Consider the following 20000-nt stretch of genomic DNA (forward strand, 5'->3'; position numbering starts at 1 on the left):
GGGAGTGTTTGATGGGACAGTGTAGAGGGAGCTTTACTCTGTATCTAACCCCGTGCTGTACCTGCCCTGGGAGTGTTTGATAGGACAGTGTAGAGGGAGCTTTACTCTGTATCTAACCCATGCTGTACCTGCCCTGGGAGTGTTTGATGGTACAGTGTAGAGGGAGCTTTACTCTGTATCTATCCCGTACTGTACCTGCCCTGGGAGTGTTTGATGGGACAGTGTAGAGGGAGCTTTACTCTGTATCTAACCCGTGCTGTACCTGCTCTGGGAGTGTTTGATGGGGCAGTGTAGAGGGAGCTTTACTCTGTATCTAACCCGTGCTGTACCTGCCCTGGGAGTGTTTGATGGGACAGTGCAGAGGGAGCTTTACTCTGTATCTAACCCGTGCTGTACCTGCACTGGGAGTGTTTGATGGGACAGTGTAGAGGGAGCTTTACTCTGTATCTAACCCATGCTGTACCTGCCCTGGGAGTGTTTGATGGGACAGTGTAGAGGGAGCTTTCCTCTGTATCTAACCCATGCTGTACCTGCCCTGGGAGTGTTTGATGGGACAGTGTAGAGGGAGCTTTACTCTGTATCTAACCCGTGCTGTACCCGCCCTGGGAGTGTTTGATGGGGACAGTGTAGAGGGAGCTTTACTCTGTATCTAACCCCGTGCTGTACCTGCCCTGGGAGTGTTTGATGGGACAGTGTAGCGGGAGCTTTACTCTGTATCTAACCCCGTGCTGTACCGGCCCTGGGAGTGTTTGATGGGACAGTGTAGAGGAAGCTTTACTCTGTACCTAACCCGTGCTGTACCTGCCCTGGGAGTGTTTGATGGGACAGTGTAGAGGGAGCTTTACTCTGTATCTAACCCGTGCTGTACCTGCCCTGGGAGTGTTTGATGGGACAGTGTAGAGGGAGCTTTACTCTGTATCTAACCCGTGCTGTACCTGCCCTGGGAGTGTTTGATGGGACAGTGTAGAGGGAGCTTTACTCTGTATCTAACCCCGTGCTGTACCTGCCCTGGGAGTGTTTGTTGGGACAGTGTATAGGGAGCTTTACTCTGTATCTAACCCCGTGCTGTACCTGCCCTGGGAGTGTTTGATGGGACAGTGTAGAGGGAGCTTTACTCTGTATCTAACCCCGTGCTGTACCTGCCCTGGGAGTGTTTGATGGGACAGTGTACAGGAGCTTTACTCTGTACCTAACCCGTGCTGTAACTGCCCTGGGAGTGTTTGATGGGACAGTGTAGAGGGAGCTTTACTCTGTATCTAACCCTGTTATGTAGCTGCCCTGGGATTGTTTTGTGATGAATCATTCCATTCATCACTGCCTGTGACTGTGTTTGGTTTCAGTTTCATTCCCCTTACCTCTGTTCCGTTTCCTCACCATTGTATTGTACTATGTGTAGGGCTCCGCCCATACCTGGCCCATTGTATTGTACTATGTGTAGGGCTCTGCCCATACCTGGCCCCTATGTAAGCTGGCCCAGCCTGCAGCACATCCAGTGCGGCAGAGCTCTGGATGGAAGATACCTCGCTCCTGTGTGTTACCTTCTAAGTCAATAAAAGCCTTGTTTTGTTTCGCTAACATCGAGTCTCGGATTTATTGAGGCACATCAATTTTATTGACTTAATTTTCAACACAATGGATCAACTCTTGAAACCCGAACGTTTGGATTTGGACCAGCATGCTTCGGACGCATCGGCACGCTTCGGACACTGGTTTATGTGTATGGAATTCTTCCTGGACAATTCCGCAGCCGTCAAAGGCGCTACGGACGCTGCGAGTATGAAACTCGGAATTCTGCGGAATTGGGTAAGCCACCGGGTTTACCCCCTCATCCAAGAGGCCGACACGTACCCGGCCGCCTGCGACATCTTAAAGGCGCATTACCAGCAGCCTACGAATGAGGTGTATGCTAGGCATCTGCTCGCTACTCGCGCACAGCGACCTGGGGAATCGGTGGAGGAGTTCCTAGGCACCCTGAAAATGCTTGGCAAAGACTGCAAGTGCCAAGATGTAAAAGCCGCCGTGTACACTGACGAGCTTGTTCACGATGCCTTTATCACAGGCCTCAGCTCCACTTACATCCGGCAGAGACTGCTGGAAAAAACGGGATTGGACCTGAAACAGGCTGCGGACACAGTGCGATCCCTGGATGTGGCCCAGAGAAACTCGGACGCCTACTCTTCAGCCCGCGCCGTCCACGCCGCCACGTGCGCACCAAGGGCGCTGCCATCTTGGAAGGCATCTTCCCCGCCCGGCAGCCCGACACCGTCGGGGCCCCGCTCTCCCCCCAGAAGTCTTACGACAGCCGCGACGCGTCGGGGACCCAACTGCTACTTCTGCGGGCAGCCGAAGCACACCAGAAACCTGTGCCCGGCGAAAGGCACCACCTGCTTTAAGTGCGGTAAGAAGGGGCACTTCGGGAAGGTGTGCAGAGGGAACCCCGCCGGAAAACCCGCCACCACCACGTGTGCGCCGTGGGAGCGGCCATCTTGGACGCCATCTTGCCCGACCTCGTGGGGTCCGCCATCTTATGAGCAGACAGCGTGGACGCCATCTTGTCTCGATCAGGGCCCTACAGTGGCATCGGTCACAGTGGACCAGACCAGGCCGCACCCGCTATCCAAATCAATGGTGGACATCGAGGTAAACGGGTGCGGGGTTAAATATTTAATTGACAGTGGAAGCACGGAGAGTTTTATCCACCCTGAACTGGCACAACAACTCTCCCTAAAGGTGGTCCCTACTCGGGGTACCATCTCTATGGCTGATAAAACCCAGACATCGACCATTATGGGTTACTGCACGGTACAATTGTCCGTTAACGGAACTGTATACGATAATTTTAAAGTATTAATCATGAAGAATCTATGTGCGAGCGTGATCTTGGGCCTGGATTTCCAGTGCAACCACCAAAGCATCACGCTCAAGTACGGTGGGTCCCAGCCGCCCCTCACAGTGTGCGGTCTGGCTACCCTGAAGGTAAAGCCGCCTTCGCTATTCGCGAACCATACCCCTAACTGCCGGCCAATAGCAACCAAAAGCAGGAGGTACAGCTGGGAGGACAGGCGGTTTATCGCGACCGAGGTAGACAGGCTCCTTAAAGAGCGCATTATTGAACGCAGCAACAGCCCGTGGCGCGCCCAAGTGGTAGTGGTAAGGGGTAGCGAGAAGAAACGGATGGTGATCGACTATAGCCAAACGATCAACAGGTACACCCAACTAGACGCCTACCCGCTACCCCGCATATCAGAAATGGTGAACCAAATCGCCCAATACCGGGTGTTCTCCACCATCGACCTCAAGTCAGCGTACCACCAGCTCCCTATCAGACCAGAGGACCGCCCGTACACCGCCTTCGAGGCGAACGGATGCCTCTACCAATTCCTCAGAGTCCCCTTTGGGGTGACGAATGGGGTCTCGGTCTTCCAGAGGGAGATGGACCGCATGGTCGATGACCACCACTTGCAGGCAACCTTCCCCTACCTCGACAACGTCACCATCTGCGGTCACAACCAGCAGGATCACGACTCGAACCTCGAGAGGTTCCTGAAAACCGCACAAAAACTCAACCTCACCTACAACGAGGACAAGTGCGTTTTCAACACCACGCGCCTCTGCATACTAGGCAGCGTGGTGGAGAATGGGGAAATCGGACCAGACCCCGACCGATTGCGCCCCCTACGGGAGCTGCCCCTGCCCAACACTCCCAAAGCCCTGAAAAGGTGCCTGGGGTTATTTTCTTATTATTCCCAATGGGTCCCCAACTACTCCGACAAAGCCCGCCCCCTCTTGAAAGCATCCTCTTTTCCGCCCTCTGCTGAGGCCCACGCCGCCTTCGAAAGCATTAAGCAGGATATTGAGCGGGCCACGCTACAGGCAGTGGACGAGAGCACTCCATTTCAAGTGGAAAGTGATGCATCTGACTTTGCCTTGGCGGCCACCCTCAACCAGGCGGGGCGGCCCGTAGCTTTCTTCTCGAGGACCCTCCAAGGGCCCGAGATCAGACACTCCTCCGTGGAAAAGGAGGCCCAAGCCATCGTGGAGGCAGTGCGCCACTGGCGCCACTACCTAGCCGGCAAACGCTTCACCCTACTTACCGACCAGCGGTCGGTAGCGTTTATGTTCAATAATAAACAGAGGGGGAAGATCAAAAATGATAAGATTCTTAGGTGGCGGATCGAGCTCTCCACCTTCGAGTAGGACATCATTTACCGGCCAGGGGCCCTTAACGAATCCCCTGACGCCCTCTCACGAGGGATGTGTGCCAGCGCCACCGGGGATCGGCTACAGACCCTCCACAACGACCTCTGCCACCCCGGGGTCACACGGCTGTTCCACTTCATAAAGTCCCGCAACTTACCTTACTCGATTGAGGAAGTTCGGTCTCTGACCAGGAACTGCCGCACTTGCGCTGAGTGCAAGCCTCGGTTCTACCGCCCAGATAGAGCCCACTTAATCAAAGCTACACGGCCCTTTGAGCGGCTCAGCTTAGATTTCAAGGGCCCCCTCCCGTCCGTCGACGCAATGTTTACTTCCTGAACATTGTGGACAAATACTCCCGGTTCCCATTCACCTTCCCCTGCCCAGACATGACCAGCGCCACGGTCATTAAATGCCTCAACAGCCTGTTCTGCCTGTTCGGTATGCCGAGCTACATCCATACGGATAGGGGGGCGTCCTTCATGAGTGAAGAGCTACGCCAGTACATGCTGTCCAGGGGTATCGCCACGAGCCGTACCACCAGCTACAACCCCCGGGGTAACGGTCAAGTGGAGCGAGAGAACGGGACAGTATGGAAAGCAGTCACTCTAGCTCTAAGGACCAAGGGCCTCCCTATCTCCCGCTGGCAGGAAGTCCTCCCAGATGTGCTCCATTCGATACGGTCGTTATTGTGTACTGCCACTAATGCCACGCCTCATGAACGAATGTTTGTCTTTCCCCGGAAATCCACCTCAGGCGTATCCATGCCGTCATGGCTCTCCACCCCAGGTCCGGTATTCGTGCGAAGGCACGTGAGGGGCCACAAGATGGACCCTCTCGTGGAGCCAGTGCACCTACTCCACGCCAACCCCCAATACGCGTATGTCCGGCACGCCGACGGAAGGGAGGACACCGTGTCCATAAAAGACGTCGCCCCAGCCGGTAACGACAACAACCACGACAATAGCAGCAACAACGATCACAGCAACTCTTACCCACCCACTACTCTTTCATCACCCCCGGAAGAACATCGACCAACGGCACCCCTGTGGTGTATGTGCCTTTAAGAGCAATTATGGTGTATGTGCCTTTAAGAGCCCCAGGTGTGCGTAATGCCGGTAATTGCCACTTGGGCTATATAAGCCTGTGTATTGTGTATATCCTTTAGAAACCCCCCCCAGACTTGCTTAGTAAATACCTATGAACCAACTCCTGTCTTCAGTGTCTTTATCTACACACGGACACTACAGTGGCGACGAAGTGGAAACGGACTTACCTGCAATTCGGCAGCACCTCAAGGACATCGATTCCTCGGGCGTCCAGAAGACTCAATGAAGTAAGAGAAACTGTGGTTTCACCAGCTGCCCAAGCTGGTGACAGGTACTGCGCTAATCCTTCCTGGGCGTCAGGCTGGAGCTCCAGCGGCGGGCTCTACAGCTGAGACAGGCAGCGAAATTGGAGGCAAGCAATAACGGACTGGGAGGGTGCACTCGAGAGACGGCCGGCGCGGCAAGCAGGTCAGCGTTTAGACCTCCGTCGGGAACGAGTCTCCAACAGTGAATAAACGGAAACCACAGTAAAACAGCGTTGTTATCGGTAGCAGCGGCGGGAAAGCGCGGGAAGCGCCATATCGTTGCTACAGAGAGAAGAAAAAAAAAGCGCGGGAAGCGCCATATCTTTTCTGAAATGCCTAAATCTGGTAATATTGAGGCTTTTGATGGCGAAATAGAAGATTGGACCACATACGTGGAAAGAGTAGAGGTTTATTGCACTGCAAATGGAATAACAGATGAAAAAAAAGCTTCAGTACTTCTGAACTTAATGGGCGCGAAGACATACGGGCTGTTACGAAATTTAATCACTCCAGCCAAACCAAAGGACAAGACTTTTAAAGAAATTGTTGATACCCTGCAGGAGCATTTAAACCCAACACCGCTGCTGATAGCGGAACGATTCAAGTTCTTCAAGAGAAATCAACACAAGAATGAAAGTAACGCTGATTACCTAAACGAATTAAGAAAGCTATCAAAGTACTGCCAATTCGGAGCAGGACTATCGGATTATCTTCGAGACAAATTTGTTTGCGGCCTCTTAAGTGAAGGAACACAAAAAAGACTGCTTTCTGAAAAAGATTTAACATTGGACAAAGCTTTCAGTATGGCTGTATCATACGAAGCAGCAGCAAAAGGAGCTGCAGAGATACAACAAGAGACACAGGACTTCGGCACCCATAAAATGACACAGGAGTTCGGAAGATGTTATCGCTGCGGCAGATCCACCCATAACCAGAGGGACTGCTGGTTCAAGGGCAAAGCATGCAGGCAATGTGGTAAGATTGGACACATTGCACGGGTATGCCAATCTGGACAAAATAAATCCACTGACAGAAAACAAAAAATCAATAAAGAAAAGTACAGGAAGATACAAATGATGACGGACAATAGCTCCGAAGACCAGAATAGCGATAGCGACTCTGGAAACAAGAGTCTAAGCTGTCTCAAATTACATAATGTACTTGCCAAAGAGGATTACCAAACCATTTGGGTTACCCTCACAATAGCAGGGTCCCCAGTTAAAATGGAGCTAGATACAGGATCAGCTCTAACCGTAATAAATCGACGAGATTACGAGAGGCTATTTTCGCATATACCTCTAAAAGACACATCCATTATCTTAAAAACATATACGGGGCAGAAAGCCTACCCCAAAGGAAAAATAAGGGTGCCTGTGGTATACAACGGCAAAGAAATACAAAAGTTGTATTTATACATTCTACAAGATGGTGGTCCACCGTTGTTGGGACGTGAATGGATAAGGAAGATACGTTTAGACTGGCACTCCATTCAGGCACTGACGGTGACCAGTAAGGAAAAAAACAATGATGACATCATACCTGAACGATTAAAAGACATCTTGGCCAACGCCAAAGAAGTGTTTCAAGAGAAACTAGGAACCTTGAAAGGCATCACCGCCTCAATAAAAGTGGAAGATACAGCAATTCCAAAATTTTTTAAGGCAAGACCGGTGCCATACGCAATACGTCCGGCAGTCGAGGCAGAGCTGAAGAATTTGGAAAAGGCAGGCGTATTATCCAAAATAGATTGGAGCGAATGGGCAACACCCATCGTTCCAGTCATGAAAAAAACATTGAAAAATAACTCTGAGGAACAGAAAAAAATTCGCATCTGTGGGGACTTTAAGGTGACTGTAAACCCGGTCCTTCACACGGTACAGTATCCTCTTCTGAGGATAGAAGATATTTTCGCCTCACTATCCGGAGGGAAACGTTTCACAAAAATTGACTTGGCACAAGCATATCTACAGATGGAGGTTGAGGAGACCTCTAAAAAGTATCTCACAATAAACACACACAAAGGCCTGGACCAGTACAATCGACTGGTTTTTGGAATAGCATCAGCTCCAGCTATCTGGCAAAGAGCTATGGAGCAAGTCCTGCAAGGGATTCCGGGGACTCAATGCTACCTAGACGACATCCTTATAACAGGAGAAAACGACAACGAGCACCTTGCCAATTTGGAGCAGGTGCTCACTAGGCTGAAAGAACGGGGCCTACGAGCAAATCGCCCCAAGTGCGAATTTTTCCAAAATCAGATATCATATTGTGGCCACATAATTAATAAGGAAGGGTTGCATAAGTCACCTGAAAAAATTGAAGCAGTTATAAAAGCCCCAGCACCTGAAAATGTTTCACAATTAAGGTCATTCCTGGGATTAATAAATTACTATCATAAATTTTTACCGAACTTATCAACTATTCTACACCCTCTTAATGATCTTCTACAGACAGGAGTGATTTGGAAATGGAACGAAGACTGTAAACGTGCCTTCCATAAATGTAAAGACTTAATCACATCCGAGAAAATTTTGGCTCATTACAACCCATCACTACCAATCAGACTGGCGTGCGATGCATCCCCTTACGGCATAGGAGCGGTATTGTCCCATAGATTCCCTGATGGCTCGGAACGGCCGATAGCTTTTGCGTCACGCTCATTGAACTCAGCTGAGCGTAACTATGCCCAGATAGACAGGGAAGCACTCAGCCTGGTATGGGGAGTGAAGAAATTCAACCATTACCTACACGGACAAAAATTTACCTTGCTGACTGACCATCAACCCCTCATCTCCATATTCAACCCTAAAAAAGGTGTCCCCATTATGACGGCACAAAGACTACAGAGGTGGTCCCTTTTTCTAGGGGCACACCAATACAACATTGAATACAAAGGGTCAAAACAGCATGGGAATGCTGACGGTTTATCACGCCTACCGTTGCCAACGATAGAAGAGGCACCTACAGTAGACCCAGTAGAGATATTCCACTCTACCATAGTGGAATGTCTACCGGTGACAAATTCTGCCATTGAAAGGGAGACAAGAAATGACCCTACTCTCTCACGGGTCTACGATTTAACAGTGAAGGGATGGCCAGCACATGGCGAACCACTGTTGCCAGCATTCTCGCAAAGAAGAGAACAGCTGTCAGTGTGCCGAGGAACCTTGATGTGTGGATCCAGAGTGGTGATTCCACCCAAACACCAGGATAAAGTGCTAAAGGAGCTTCACGAGGGGCATCTGGGTGGAGTGAAAATGAAGAACCTAGCTAGGGCGTTTGTATGGTGGCCAGGTATCGATGGAGACATCGAAGACATGACCAAGAGCTGCCTAGGATGCCAGAAGGTCCAAAATGCTCCGCCACAGGCCCCTCTACATCCATGGGAGTGGCCCTCATCTCCCTGGCAAAGGGTGCACATCGACTTTGCTGGTCCATTTATGGACTCAATGTTCTTAATCGCAGTTGATGCACACTCCAAGTGGCCGGAGGTAATAAAGATGTCCTCCACCACCACGGAAAAAACCATCACAGTATTAAGGACCATATTTGCCAGGAATGGGCTGCCGGAGCAGATATGTTCTGATAATGGACCGCAATTTGTGTCCGAAGAATTCAGAAAGTTCTTAAAGAACAATGGGGTAAAGCACTACACGTCCGCCCCATACCATCCCGCCACCAATGGATTGGCTGAAAGGTTTGTCCAGACCTTCAAGAAGGCCATCAAGGCCATGGGTAATGAAGACATAAAACTTCAGCACAAGGTGGATAACTTCTTATTTGCATATAGGAATGCAACGCATATGGTTACTAACCAAACTCCCGCCATGATGTTCTACAATAGAAACCTAAGATGCCGGCTGGATTTGGTCAAGCCCAACATCCGAAGGGACGTGGAGAACCGGCAGTTTCAGGGCATGAATGAAAGGCCAACTAGGGCCTTCCAGATAGGCCAACCGGTTTTGGCCCGGGACTACCGTACCGAGAAATGGCAGCCTGGAACTATCTGCACACGATTAGGACCACTGATGTATACCGTGGACATCGGAGACAGCATAATAAGGCGCCATGCTGACCAAATCATCAAGTCATCCGAAAAGGGACAACCTACACCACCACTCTATACATCTAACGATGAAGTAGAGATACCCATATCTACCTCCGATCCGGTGATACTGGAGCCTGATGAACCCGACACTGGCCTTCAAGCCGAATCAGCCTTGCCAGAAGAACCTACTACACCACCAGAAACTACGACACCCCCGAGGCGTTATCCGGACCGAGTCAGGAAGCCTCCTGAGAGACTAACTTATAATTAATTAATACAGCAATGTATATTATTTTGCATATAACATGTAATTAATAATTACTTAAAATATGATGTACTAGTTAGCTAGAAGGGGAGGAATTGTGGTGTATGTGCCTTTAAGAGCAATTATGGTGTATGTGCCTTTAAGAGCCCCAGGTGTGCGTAATGCCGGTAATTGCCACTTGGGCTATATAAGCCTGTGTATTGTGTATATCCTTTAGAAACCCCCCCACAGACTTGCTTAGTAAATACCTATGAACCAACTCCTGTCTTCAGTGTCTTTATCTACACATGGACCTACAACCCCCACCAACTACCCCTTCAACAACCCTGGCGGCACCCCCGGCAGAGACCCAGGAGGCCACCGGGGACACCCAGCCGACACCCGCGGCACCACAACAGCCACGTCGGTCGCAGAGGACTATCAAACCCCCGAACAGACTAAATCTATAGAAGGGGTGAATGTGATGAAATATTCCATTCATCACTGCCTGTGACTGTGGTTGGTTTCAGTTTCATTCCCCTTACCTCTGTTCCGTTTCCTCACCATTGTATTGTACTATGTGTAGGGCTCCGCCCATACCTGGCCCATTGTATTGTACTATGTGTAGGGCTCCTCCCATACCTGGCCCCTATGTAAGCTGGCCCAGCCTGCAGCACATCCAGTATGGCAGAGCTCTGGATGGAAGATACCTCTCTCCTGTGTGTTACCTTCTAAGTCAATAAAAGCCTTGTTTTGTTTCGCTAACATCGAGTCTCGGATTTATTGAGGCACATCATGTTTGATGGGACAGTGTAGAGGGAGCTTTACTCTGTATCTAACCCCATGCTGTACCGGCCCTGGGAGTGTTTGATGGGACAGTGTAGAGGAAGCTTTACTCTGTACCTAACCCGTGCTGTACCTGCCCTGGGAGTGTTTCAGGGACAGTGTAGAGGGAGCTTTAAACTGTATCTGACCCCATGCTTTACCTGGCCTGAGAGTGTTTGATGGGACAGTGTAGAGTGAAGATTACTCTGTATCTAAACCGTGCTGTACCTGCCCTGGGAGTGTTTCATGGGACAGTGTAGAGGGAGCTTTACTCTGTATCTAACCCATGCTGTACCTGCCCTGGGAGTGTTTGATGGGACAGTGTAGAGGGAGCTTTACTCTGTATCTAACCCCGTGCTGTAACTGCCCTGGGAGTGTTTGATGGGACAGTGTAGAGGGAGCTTTACTCTGTATCTAAACCGTGCTGTACCTGCCCTGGGAGTGTTTCATGGGGACAGTGTAGAGGGAGCTTTACTCTGTATCTAACCCCGTGCTGTACCTGCCCTGGGAGTGTTTGATGGGACAGTGTAGAGGGAGCTTTACTCTGTATCCACCCCGTGCTGCACCTGCCCTGGGAGTGTTTGATGGGACAGTGTGGAGAGAGCTTTACTCTGTATCTAACCCCGTACTGTACCTGCCCTGGGAGTGTTTGATGGGACAGTGTGGAGAGAGCTTTACTCTGTATCTAACCCGAGCTGTACCTGCCCTGGGAGTGTTTGATGGGACAGTGTAGAGGGAGCTTTACTCTGTATCCACCCCGTGCTGCACCTGCCCTGGGAGTGTTTGATGGGACAGTGTGGAGAGAGCTTTACTCTGTATCTAACCCCGTACTGTACCTGCCCTGGGAGTGTTTGATGGGACAGTGTGGAGAGAGCTTTACTCTGTATCTAACCCGAGCTGTACCTGCCCTGGGAGTGTTTGATGGGACAGTGTGGAGGGAGCTTTACTCTGCATCTAACCCGTGCTGTACCTGCCCTGGGAGTGTTTGATGGGACAGTGTAGAGGGAGCTTTACTCTGTATCCACCCCGTGCTGCACCTGCCCTGGGAGTGTTTGATGGGACAGTATAGAGGGAGCTTTACTCTGTATCTAACCCGTGTGTGTGTGAATTGTTCCCTTTTCGCACTGATTAAATATCGGGCCGTACCATCACCTAGGAACTGGAGAAGTGCGAGGTCAATGGGACGCTTCCACTTGGATCCTTTCTGCAGTGCGATTCCATAGCCCGTCGTGGCAAACACCTTGCCGCTCCCGATTGTGACTAACTTGCACCCATCATCCTTGCGAGCCATGTAGTTCACCACCGCGGCGTCGTAGATGAAAGCATCCAACTTCCTGAGAGAGAGAGAGAGAGGGAGAGGTGAGCGAAGGAGCATTAATAAGGGGACAGGCCCCCTCCACACACACAAGGGCAAGAGTCCCATTGTTTGGAGACTGAGGGAGGGGAGGGAGTCCCACAGTTTGGAGACTGAGGGGGGGGAGGGAGTCCCACAGTTTGGAGACTGAGGGAGGGGAGGGAGTCCCACAGTTTGGAGACTGAGGGAGGGGAGGGAGTCCCATTGTTTGGAGACTGAGGGAGGTGAGGGAGTCCCACAGTTTGGAGACTGAGGGAGGGGAGGGAGTCCCACAGTTTGGAGACTGAGGGAGGGGAGGGAGTCCCATTGTTTGGAGACTGAGGGAGGTGAGGGAGCCCCACAGTTTGGAGACTGAGGGAGGGGAGGGAGTCCCACAGTTTGGAGACTGAGGGAGGGGAGGGAGTCCCACAGTTTGGAGACTGAGGGAGGGGAGGGAGTCCCACAGTTTGGAGACTGAGGGAGGGGAGGGAGTCCCACAGTTTGGAGACTGAGGGAGGGGAGGGAGTCCCATTGTTTGGAGACTGAGGGAGGGTAGGGAGTCCCACAATTTGGAGACTGAGGGAGGGGAGGGAGTCCCACAGTTTGGAGACTGAGGGAGGGGAGGGAGTCCCACAGTTTGGGGACTGAGGGAGGGGAGGGAGTCCCACAGTTTGGAGACTGAGGGAGGGGAGGGAGTCCCAAAGTTTGGAGACTGAGGGAGGGGATGGAGTCCCACATGTTGGAGACTGAGGGAGGGGAGGGAGTCCCACAGTTTGGAGACTGAGGGAGGGGAGGGAGTCCCACAGTTTGGAGACTGAGGGAGGGGAGGGTGTCCCACAGTTTGGAGACTGAGGGAGGGGAGGGAGTCCCACAGTTTGGAGACTGAGGGAGGGGAGGGAGTCCCACAGTTTGGGGACTGAGGGAGGGGAGGGAGTCCCACAGTTTGGAGACTGAGGGAGGGGAGGGAGTCCCACAGTTTGGAGACTGAGGGAGGGGAGGGAGTCCCACAGTTTGGAGACTGAGGGAGGGGAGGGAGTCCCACAGTTTGGAGACTGAGGGAGGGGAGGGAGTCCCACAGTTTGGAGACTGAGGGAGGTGAGGGAGTCCCACAGTTTGGAGACTGAGGGAGGGGAGGGAGTCCCACAGTTTGGAGACTGAGGGAGGTGAGGGAGTCCCACAGTTTGGAGACTGAGGGAGGGGAGGGAGTCCCACAGTTTGGAGACTGAGGGAGGGGAGGGAATCCCACAGTTTGGAGACTGAGGGAGGGGTGGCAGTCCCGCAGTTTGGAGACGGAGGGAGGGGAGGGAGTCCCACAGTTTGGCGACTGAGGGAGGTGAGGGAGTCCCACAGTTTGGAGACTGAGGGAGGGGAGGGAGTCCCACAGTTTGGAGACTGAGGGAGGGGAGGGAGTGCCACAGTTTGGGGACTGAGGGAGGGGAGGGAGTCCCACAGTTTGGAGACTGAGGGAGGGGAGGGAGTCCCACAGTTTGGAGACTGAGGGAGGGGAGGGAGTCCCACAGTTTGGAGACTGAGGGAGGGGAGGGAGTCCCATTGTTTGGAGACTGAGGGAGGGTAGGGAGTCCCACAATTTGGAGACTGAGGGAGGGGAGGGAGTCCCACAGTTTGGAGACTGAGGGAGGGGAGGGAGTCCCACAGTTTGGGGACTGAGGGAGGGGAGGGAGTCCCACAGTTTGGAGACTGAGGGAGGGGAGGGAGTCCCAAAGTTTGGAGACTGAGGGAGGGGATGGAGTCCCACATGTTGGAGACTGAGGGAGGGGAGGGAGTCCCACAGTTTGGAGACTGAGGGAGGGGAGGGAGTCCCACAGTTTGGAGACTGAGGGAGGGGAGGGTGTCCCACAGTTTGGAGACTGAGGGAGGGGAGGGAGTCCCACAGTTTGGAGACTGAGGGAGGGGAGGGAGTCCCACAGTTTGGAGACTGAGGGAGGGGAGGGAGTCCCACAGTTTGGAGACTGAGGGGGGGAGGGAGTCCCACAGTTTGGAGACTGAGGGAGGGGAGGTAGTCCCACAGTTTGGAGACAGAGGGAGGGGAGGTAGTCCCACAGTTTGGAGACTGAGGGAGGGGAGGGAGTCCCACAGTTTGGAGACTGAGGGAGGGGAGGGAGTCCCACAGTTTGGAGACTGAGGGAGGGGAGGGAGTCCCACAGTTTGGAGACTGAGGGGGGGAGGGAGTCCCACAGTTTGGAGACTGAGGGAGGGGAGGTAGTCCCACAGTTTGGAGACAGAGGGAGGGGAGGTAGTCCCACTGTTTGGAGACTGAGGGACGGGAGGGAGTCCCACAGTTTGGAGACTGAGGGAGGGGAGGGAGTCCCACAGTTTGGAGACTGAGGGAGGGGAGTGAGTCCCACAATTTGGCGGTCCTGGGATAGAATCAGTTAATTCAGATGTCATTCTAAGAAGTAGGACTCTGTGTAGCGTTATAAGATTGATCCACTCATCTGCAAAAGGGACACACGAGAGCCGCGAAGACAAATGCGAGACATATTAACACTTCACATTAGAATAACTGGCTATCCAGGAAGATAGCATTCCCCATCTGTTTAGTCTGGAGTATCCTTCCCTCAAGGTTTTCGACTGCGACAATGGTGTTTTTTGCGATGGCGAGTTGTCCACCCAATTTGCATCTGGTCATCTCTTTTTTAAATTCATTCACGGGATGTGGGCGTCGCTGGGAAGGCCAGCATTTATTGCCCATCCCTAGTTGCCCTTGAGAAGGTGGTGGTGAGCGCCTTCTTGAACCGCTGCAGTCCGTGTGGTGAAGGTGCTCCCACAGTGCTGTTAGGGAGGGAGTTCCAGGATTTTGACCCAGTGACGATGAAGGATCGGCGATATATTTCCAAGTCGGGATGGTGTGTGACTTGGAGGGGAACTTGGAGGTGGTGGTGTTCCCCATGCGCCTGCTGCCCTTGTCCTTCTAGGTGGAAGAGGTCGCGGGTTTGGGAGGTGCTGCCGAAGAAGCCTTGGTGAGTTGCTGCAGTGCATCTTGTAGATGGTACACACTGCAGCCACGGTGCGCCGGTGGTGGAGGGAGTGACTGCTTTAGGTGGTGGATGGGGTGCCGATCAAGCGGGCTGCTTTGCCCTGGATGGTGTCGAGCTTCTTGAGTGTTGTTGGAGCTGCTCTCATCCAGGCACGTGGAGAGTATTCCATCACACTCCTGACTTGTGCCTTGTAGATGGTGGAAAAGCTTTGGGGAGTCAGGAGGTGAGACACTCGCTGCAGAATACCCAGCCTCTGACCTGCTCTTGTAGCCACAGTATTTATGTGACTGGTCCAGTTAAGTTTCTGGTCAATGGTGACCCCCAGGATGTTTATGGTGGGGGATTCGGCGATGGTAATGCTGTTGAATGTCAAGGGGAGGTGGTTACTCTTGCTTGTTGGAGATAGTCATTGCCTGGCACTTGTGTGGTGCGAATGTTACCTGCCACTTATCAGCCCAAACCTGAACGCCGTCTAGGTCTTGTTGCATGCGGGCATGGACTGCTTCATTATCTGAGGAGTTGTGAATGGCGGTGAACACTGTGCAGTCATCAGCGAACATCCCCATTTCTGACCTTATGTTGGAAGGAAGGTCATTGATGAAGCAGCTGAAGATGGTTGGGCCTAGGACACTGCCCTGAGGAACTGTTGCAGCGATGTCCTGGGGCTGTGATGATTGACCTTCAACCACCACAACCATCTTCCTTTGTGCTAGGCATGACTCCAGCCAGTGGAGAGTTTTTCCCCTGATTCCCATTGACTTCAGTTTTACCAGGGCTCCTTGATGTCACACTCGGTCAAATGCTGCCTTGATGTCAAGGGCAGTCACTCTCACCTCACCTCTGGAATTCAGCTCCTTTGTCCATGTTTGGACCAAGGCTGTAATGAGGTCGGGAGCCGAGTGGTCTTGGCGGAACCCAAACTGGGCATCAGTGAGCAGGTTATTGGTGAGTAAGTGCCGCTTGAATGCACTGTTGATGACACCGTCCATCACTTTACTGATGATTGAGAGTAGACTGATGGGGCGGTAATTGGCCAGATTGGATTTGTCCTGCTTTTTGTGGACAGGACATACCTGGGCATTTTTCTACATTGTCGGGTAGATGCCAGTGTTGTAGCTGTACTGGAACAGCTTGGCTAGAGGCACGGCTAGTTCTGGAGCACAAGTCTTCAGCACGATAGCCGGGATGTTGTCGGGGCCCACAGTCTTTGCTGTATCCAGTGGGCTCAGCTGTTTCTTGATATCATGTGGAGTGAATCGAATTGGCTGAAGACTGGCCTCTGTGGTGGTGGGGACCTCAGGAGGAGGCCGATGTGAATCATCCACTCGACACTTCGGGCTGAAGATGGTTGCAAACGCTTCTGCCTTGTCTTTTGCACTCACATGCTAGGCTCCACCATTATTGAGGATGGGGATATTTATGGAGCCTCCTCCTCCCGTTAGTTGTTTAATGGCCCACCACCATTCACGACTGGATGTGGCAGGACTGCAGAGCTTTGATCTGATCCGTTGGTTGTGGGATCGTTTAGCCCTATCTATAGCATGCTGCTTCCGCTGTTTAGCATGCATGTAGTCCTGTGTTGCAGCTTCCCCAGGTTGGCACCTCATTTTTAGGTACGCCTGGTGCTGCTCCTGGCATGCTCTTCTACACTCCTTATTGAACCAGGGTTGGTCCCCTGGCTTGGTGGTAATGGTAGAGTGAGGGACATGCCAGACCATGAGGTTACAGATTGTGGTGGAATACAATTCTGCTGCTGCTGATGGCCCACAGCGCCTCATGGATGCCCAGTTTTGAGCTGCTAGATCTGTTAGAGTCATAGAGTCATAGAGTTTTACAGCACAGAAAGAGGCCCTTCGGCCCATCGTGTCTGCGCCGCCCATCCCTCCCTGTCCAGTCTAATCCCATTTTCCAGCATTTGGTCCATAGCCTTGTATGCAATGGCATTTCAAGTGCTCATCCAAATGCTTCTTGAATGTTGTGAGGGTTCCTGCCTCTACCACCCTTTCAGGCAGTGAGTTCCAGCTTCCAACCACCCTCTGGGTGAAAAAGTTCCTCCTCAAATCCCCCCTAAATCTCCTGCCCCTTACCCTGAATCTGTGCCCCCTTGTTATTGACCCCCCTACTAAGGGGAAAAGTTCCTCTTTATCTACCCTATCTATGCCCCTCATCATTTTGTACACCTCAATCAGGTCCCCCCTCAGCCTTCTTTGCTCCAAGGAAAACAACCCCAGCCTGTCCAGTCTCTCTTCATAGCTGAGGCGCTCCATCCCAGGTAACATCCTGGTGAATCTTCTCTGCATCTATCCCATTTAGCACGGTGGCAGTGCCACACAACACGATGGAGGGTGTCCTCAGTGTGAAGACGTGACTTTGTCTCCACAATGACTGTGCGGTGGTCACTGCTACCAATACTGTCATGGACAGATGCATCTGCGACAGGTAGATTGGCGAGGACGAGGTCAAGTAGGTTTGTCCCCTCGTGTTGGTTCTCTCACCACCTGTCGCTGGCCCAGACTGCCAGCTATGTCCTTCAGGACTCGGTCAGCTCGGTCAGTAGTGGTGCTACCGAGCCACCCTTGGTGATGGACACTGAAGTCCCCCACCCAGAGTACATTCTGTGCCCTTGCTACCCTCAGTGTTTCTTCCAAGTGGTGTTCAACATGGAGGAGTACTGATTCATCAGCTGAGGGAGGGCGGTAGGTGGTAATCAGCAGGAGGGTTGCTTGACCTGAAGCCATGAGACTTCATGGGGTCCGGAGTCAAGGTTGAGGACTCCCAGGGCTACTCCTTCACCACTGTGCCACCACCCCTGGTGGGTCTGTCCTGCTGGTGGGACAGGACATACCCAGGGATGTTGGTGGAGGAGTCTGGGACATTGGCTGAAAGGTATGATTCTGTGAGTATGACTATGTCAGGCTGTTGCTTGACCAGTCTGTGGGACAGCTCTCCCAATTTTGGCACAAACCCCCCGGATGTTGGTGAGGAGGACTTTGCCGGGTCGACTGGGCTGGGTGTGCCATTGCCGTGTCCGTAGCCGGCGCCGAGGTCGATGCCGGGTGGTCTGTCCGGTTTCATTCTGATTATTTTGTTTCGTAGCGGTTTGTGACAACTGAGTGTCTCGCTCGGCCATTTCAGAGGGCAGTTAAGAGTCAACCACCTTGCTGTGGGTCTGGAGTCACATAGCGGCCAGACCGGGCAAGGACGATAGATTTCCTTCCCTAAAGGACATCAGTGAACCAGATGGGTTTTTACGACAATCCGGAAGTTTCATGGACACCATTACTGACACTGGTAATTATTCCAGATTTATTTAATTATTATTTTATTTTTTTATTCATTGATGGGATGTGGGCGTCGCTGGCTGGCTAGGCCTGCATTTAGTGCCCATCCCTAATTGCCCTTGAGAAGATGGTGGTGAGCCGCCTTCTTGAACCGCTGCAGTCCATATGGTGCAGGTACACCCACAATGCTGTTAGGAAGGGAGTTCCAGGATTTTGGCCCAGCGACAGTGAAGGAACGGCGATACAGGTCCAAGTCAGGATGGTGTGTGGCTTGGAGGGGAACTTGTAGGTGGTGATGTTCCCCTGCGTCTGCTGCCCTTGTCCTTCTAAGTGGTAGAGGTCGCGGGTTTGGAAGGTGCTGTTGAAGGAGCTTTGGCGAGTTGCTGCAGTGCATCTTGTAGATGGTACACACTGCAGCCACGGTGCGCCGGCGGTGGAGGGAGTGAATGTTTAAGGTGGTGGATGAGGGGCCGATCAAGCGGGCTGCTTTATCCTGAATGGTGTCAAGCTTCTTGAGTGTTGTTGGAGCTGCACTCATCCAGGCAAGTGGAGAGTATTCCATCACACTCCTGACTTGTGCCTTGTAGATGGTGGAAAGGCTTTGGGGAGTCAGGAGGTGAGACACTCGCCGCAGAATTCCCAGCCTCTGGCCTGCTCTTGCAGCCACAGTATTTATATGGCTGGTCCAGTTCAGTTTCTGATCAATGGTAACCCCCAGGATGTTGATAGTGGGGGATTCAGCGATGGTAATGCCATTGAATGTCAAGGGGAGATGGTTAGAGTCTCGCTTGTTGGAGATGGTCATTGCCTGGCACTTGTGTGGTGCGAATGTTACTTGCCACTTGTCAGCGTATTAACGGAATTTAAAATCCCCAGCTGCCGGGGTGGGATTTGGACTCACATCTCCGGATCATTAATGCAGGCCTCTGGATGACTAGCCCAGTGACATTCTTCTTCTCAGGCAGTCCCTGGGAACCGAGGATGACTTGCTTCCACACTAACAATGAGTTCTCAGGTGACTGATGAGTCCAATGCGGGACCTACAGTCTCTGTCACAGGTGGGGCAGACGGTGGTTGAAGGGGACGGGTGGGTTGGGGTGCTTGGGTTGACGTGCACTCCTTCCGCCGTTTGCGCTTGGCTTCCGCTTGCTCCCGGCGAAGAGACTCGAGGTGTTCGGCGCCTTCCCGGATGCTTCTCCTCCACTTTGTGCGGTCTTGGGCCAGGGACTCCCAGGTGTCAGTGGGGATGTTACACTTTTTCAAGGAGGCTTTGAGGGTGTCCTTGAAGCGTTTCCTCTGCCCACCTGGGGCTCTCTTGTCGTGCCGGAGCTCAGAGTAGAGCGCTTGTTTTGGGAGTCTCGTATCAGGCATGCGGACGATGTGACCCGTCCATCGGAGCTGATCGAGCGTGGTCAGAGCTTCGATGCTGGGGATGTTGGCCTGAGCGAGAACACTGACGTTGGTGCACCTATCCTGCTAAGGGATTTGCAGGATCTTGCGGAGGCAGCGTTGGTGGTACCTCTCCAATGCTTTGAGGTGCCTGCTGTACATGGTCCGTGTCTTTGAGGCATACAGCAGGGCGGGTACCACTGCTGCTCTGTAGACCACGAGCTTAGTGCCGGGTTTGAGGTCCTGGTCCTGAAGACCAGTGACATTACCACTGTGTAACTGTTCTCTGGGCCCCTCATATTGCCTTTTGGACATTCAGCATGGTGAGAC

At 52.4% G+C, this 20000-nt stretch overlaps 1 protein-coding gene across 1 annotated transcript in view; it reads right to left on the reverse strand.

Annotated features, from left to right (window-relative positions):
* Window positions 1-20000, reverse strand: part of LOC147084788 (glutamate receptor ionotropic, NMDA 2D-like) — a gene marked incomplete at its 5' end in the record, with an annotated part of 46220 nt that overhangs the window by 8297 nt on the left and 17923 nt on the right. Inside the window, one exon of the mRNA XM_085979335.1 lies at window positions 11815-12002. Within this exon, the coding sequence (XP_085835461.1) occupies window positions 11815-12002 (188 nt within the window). The remainder of the gene's footprint in view (window positions 1-11814; window positions 12003-20000) is intronic.

The sequence above is a fragment of the Somniosus microcephalus genome, unplaced genomic scaffold (genome assembly GCF_052327205.1).
Source record: "Somniosus microcephalus isolate GS21.2 unplaced genomic scaffold, FLI_Smic_1.0 unresolved_chr9, whole genome shotgun sequence".
Taxonomy (NCBI): Eukaryota; Metazoa; Chordata; class Chondrichthyes; order Squaliformes; family Somniosidae; genus Somniosus; species Somniosus microcephalus.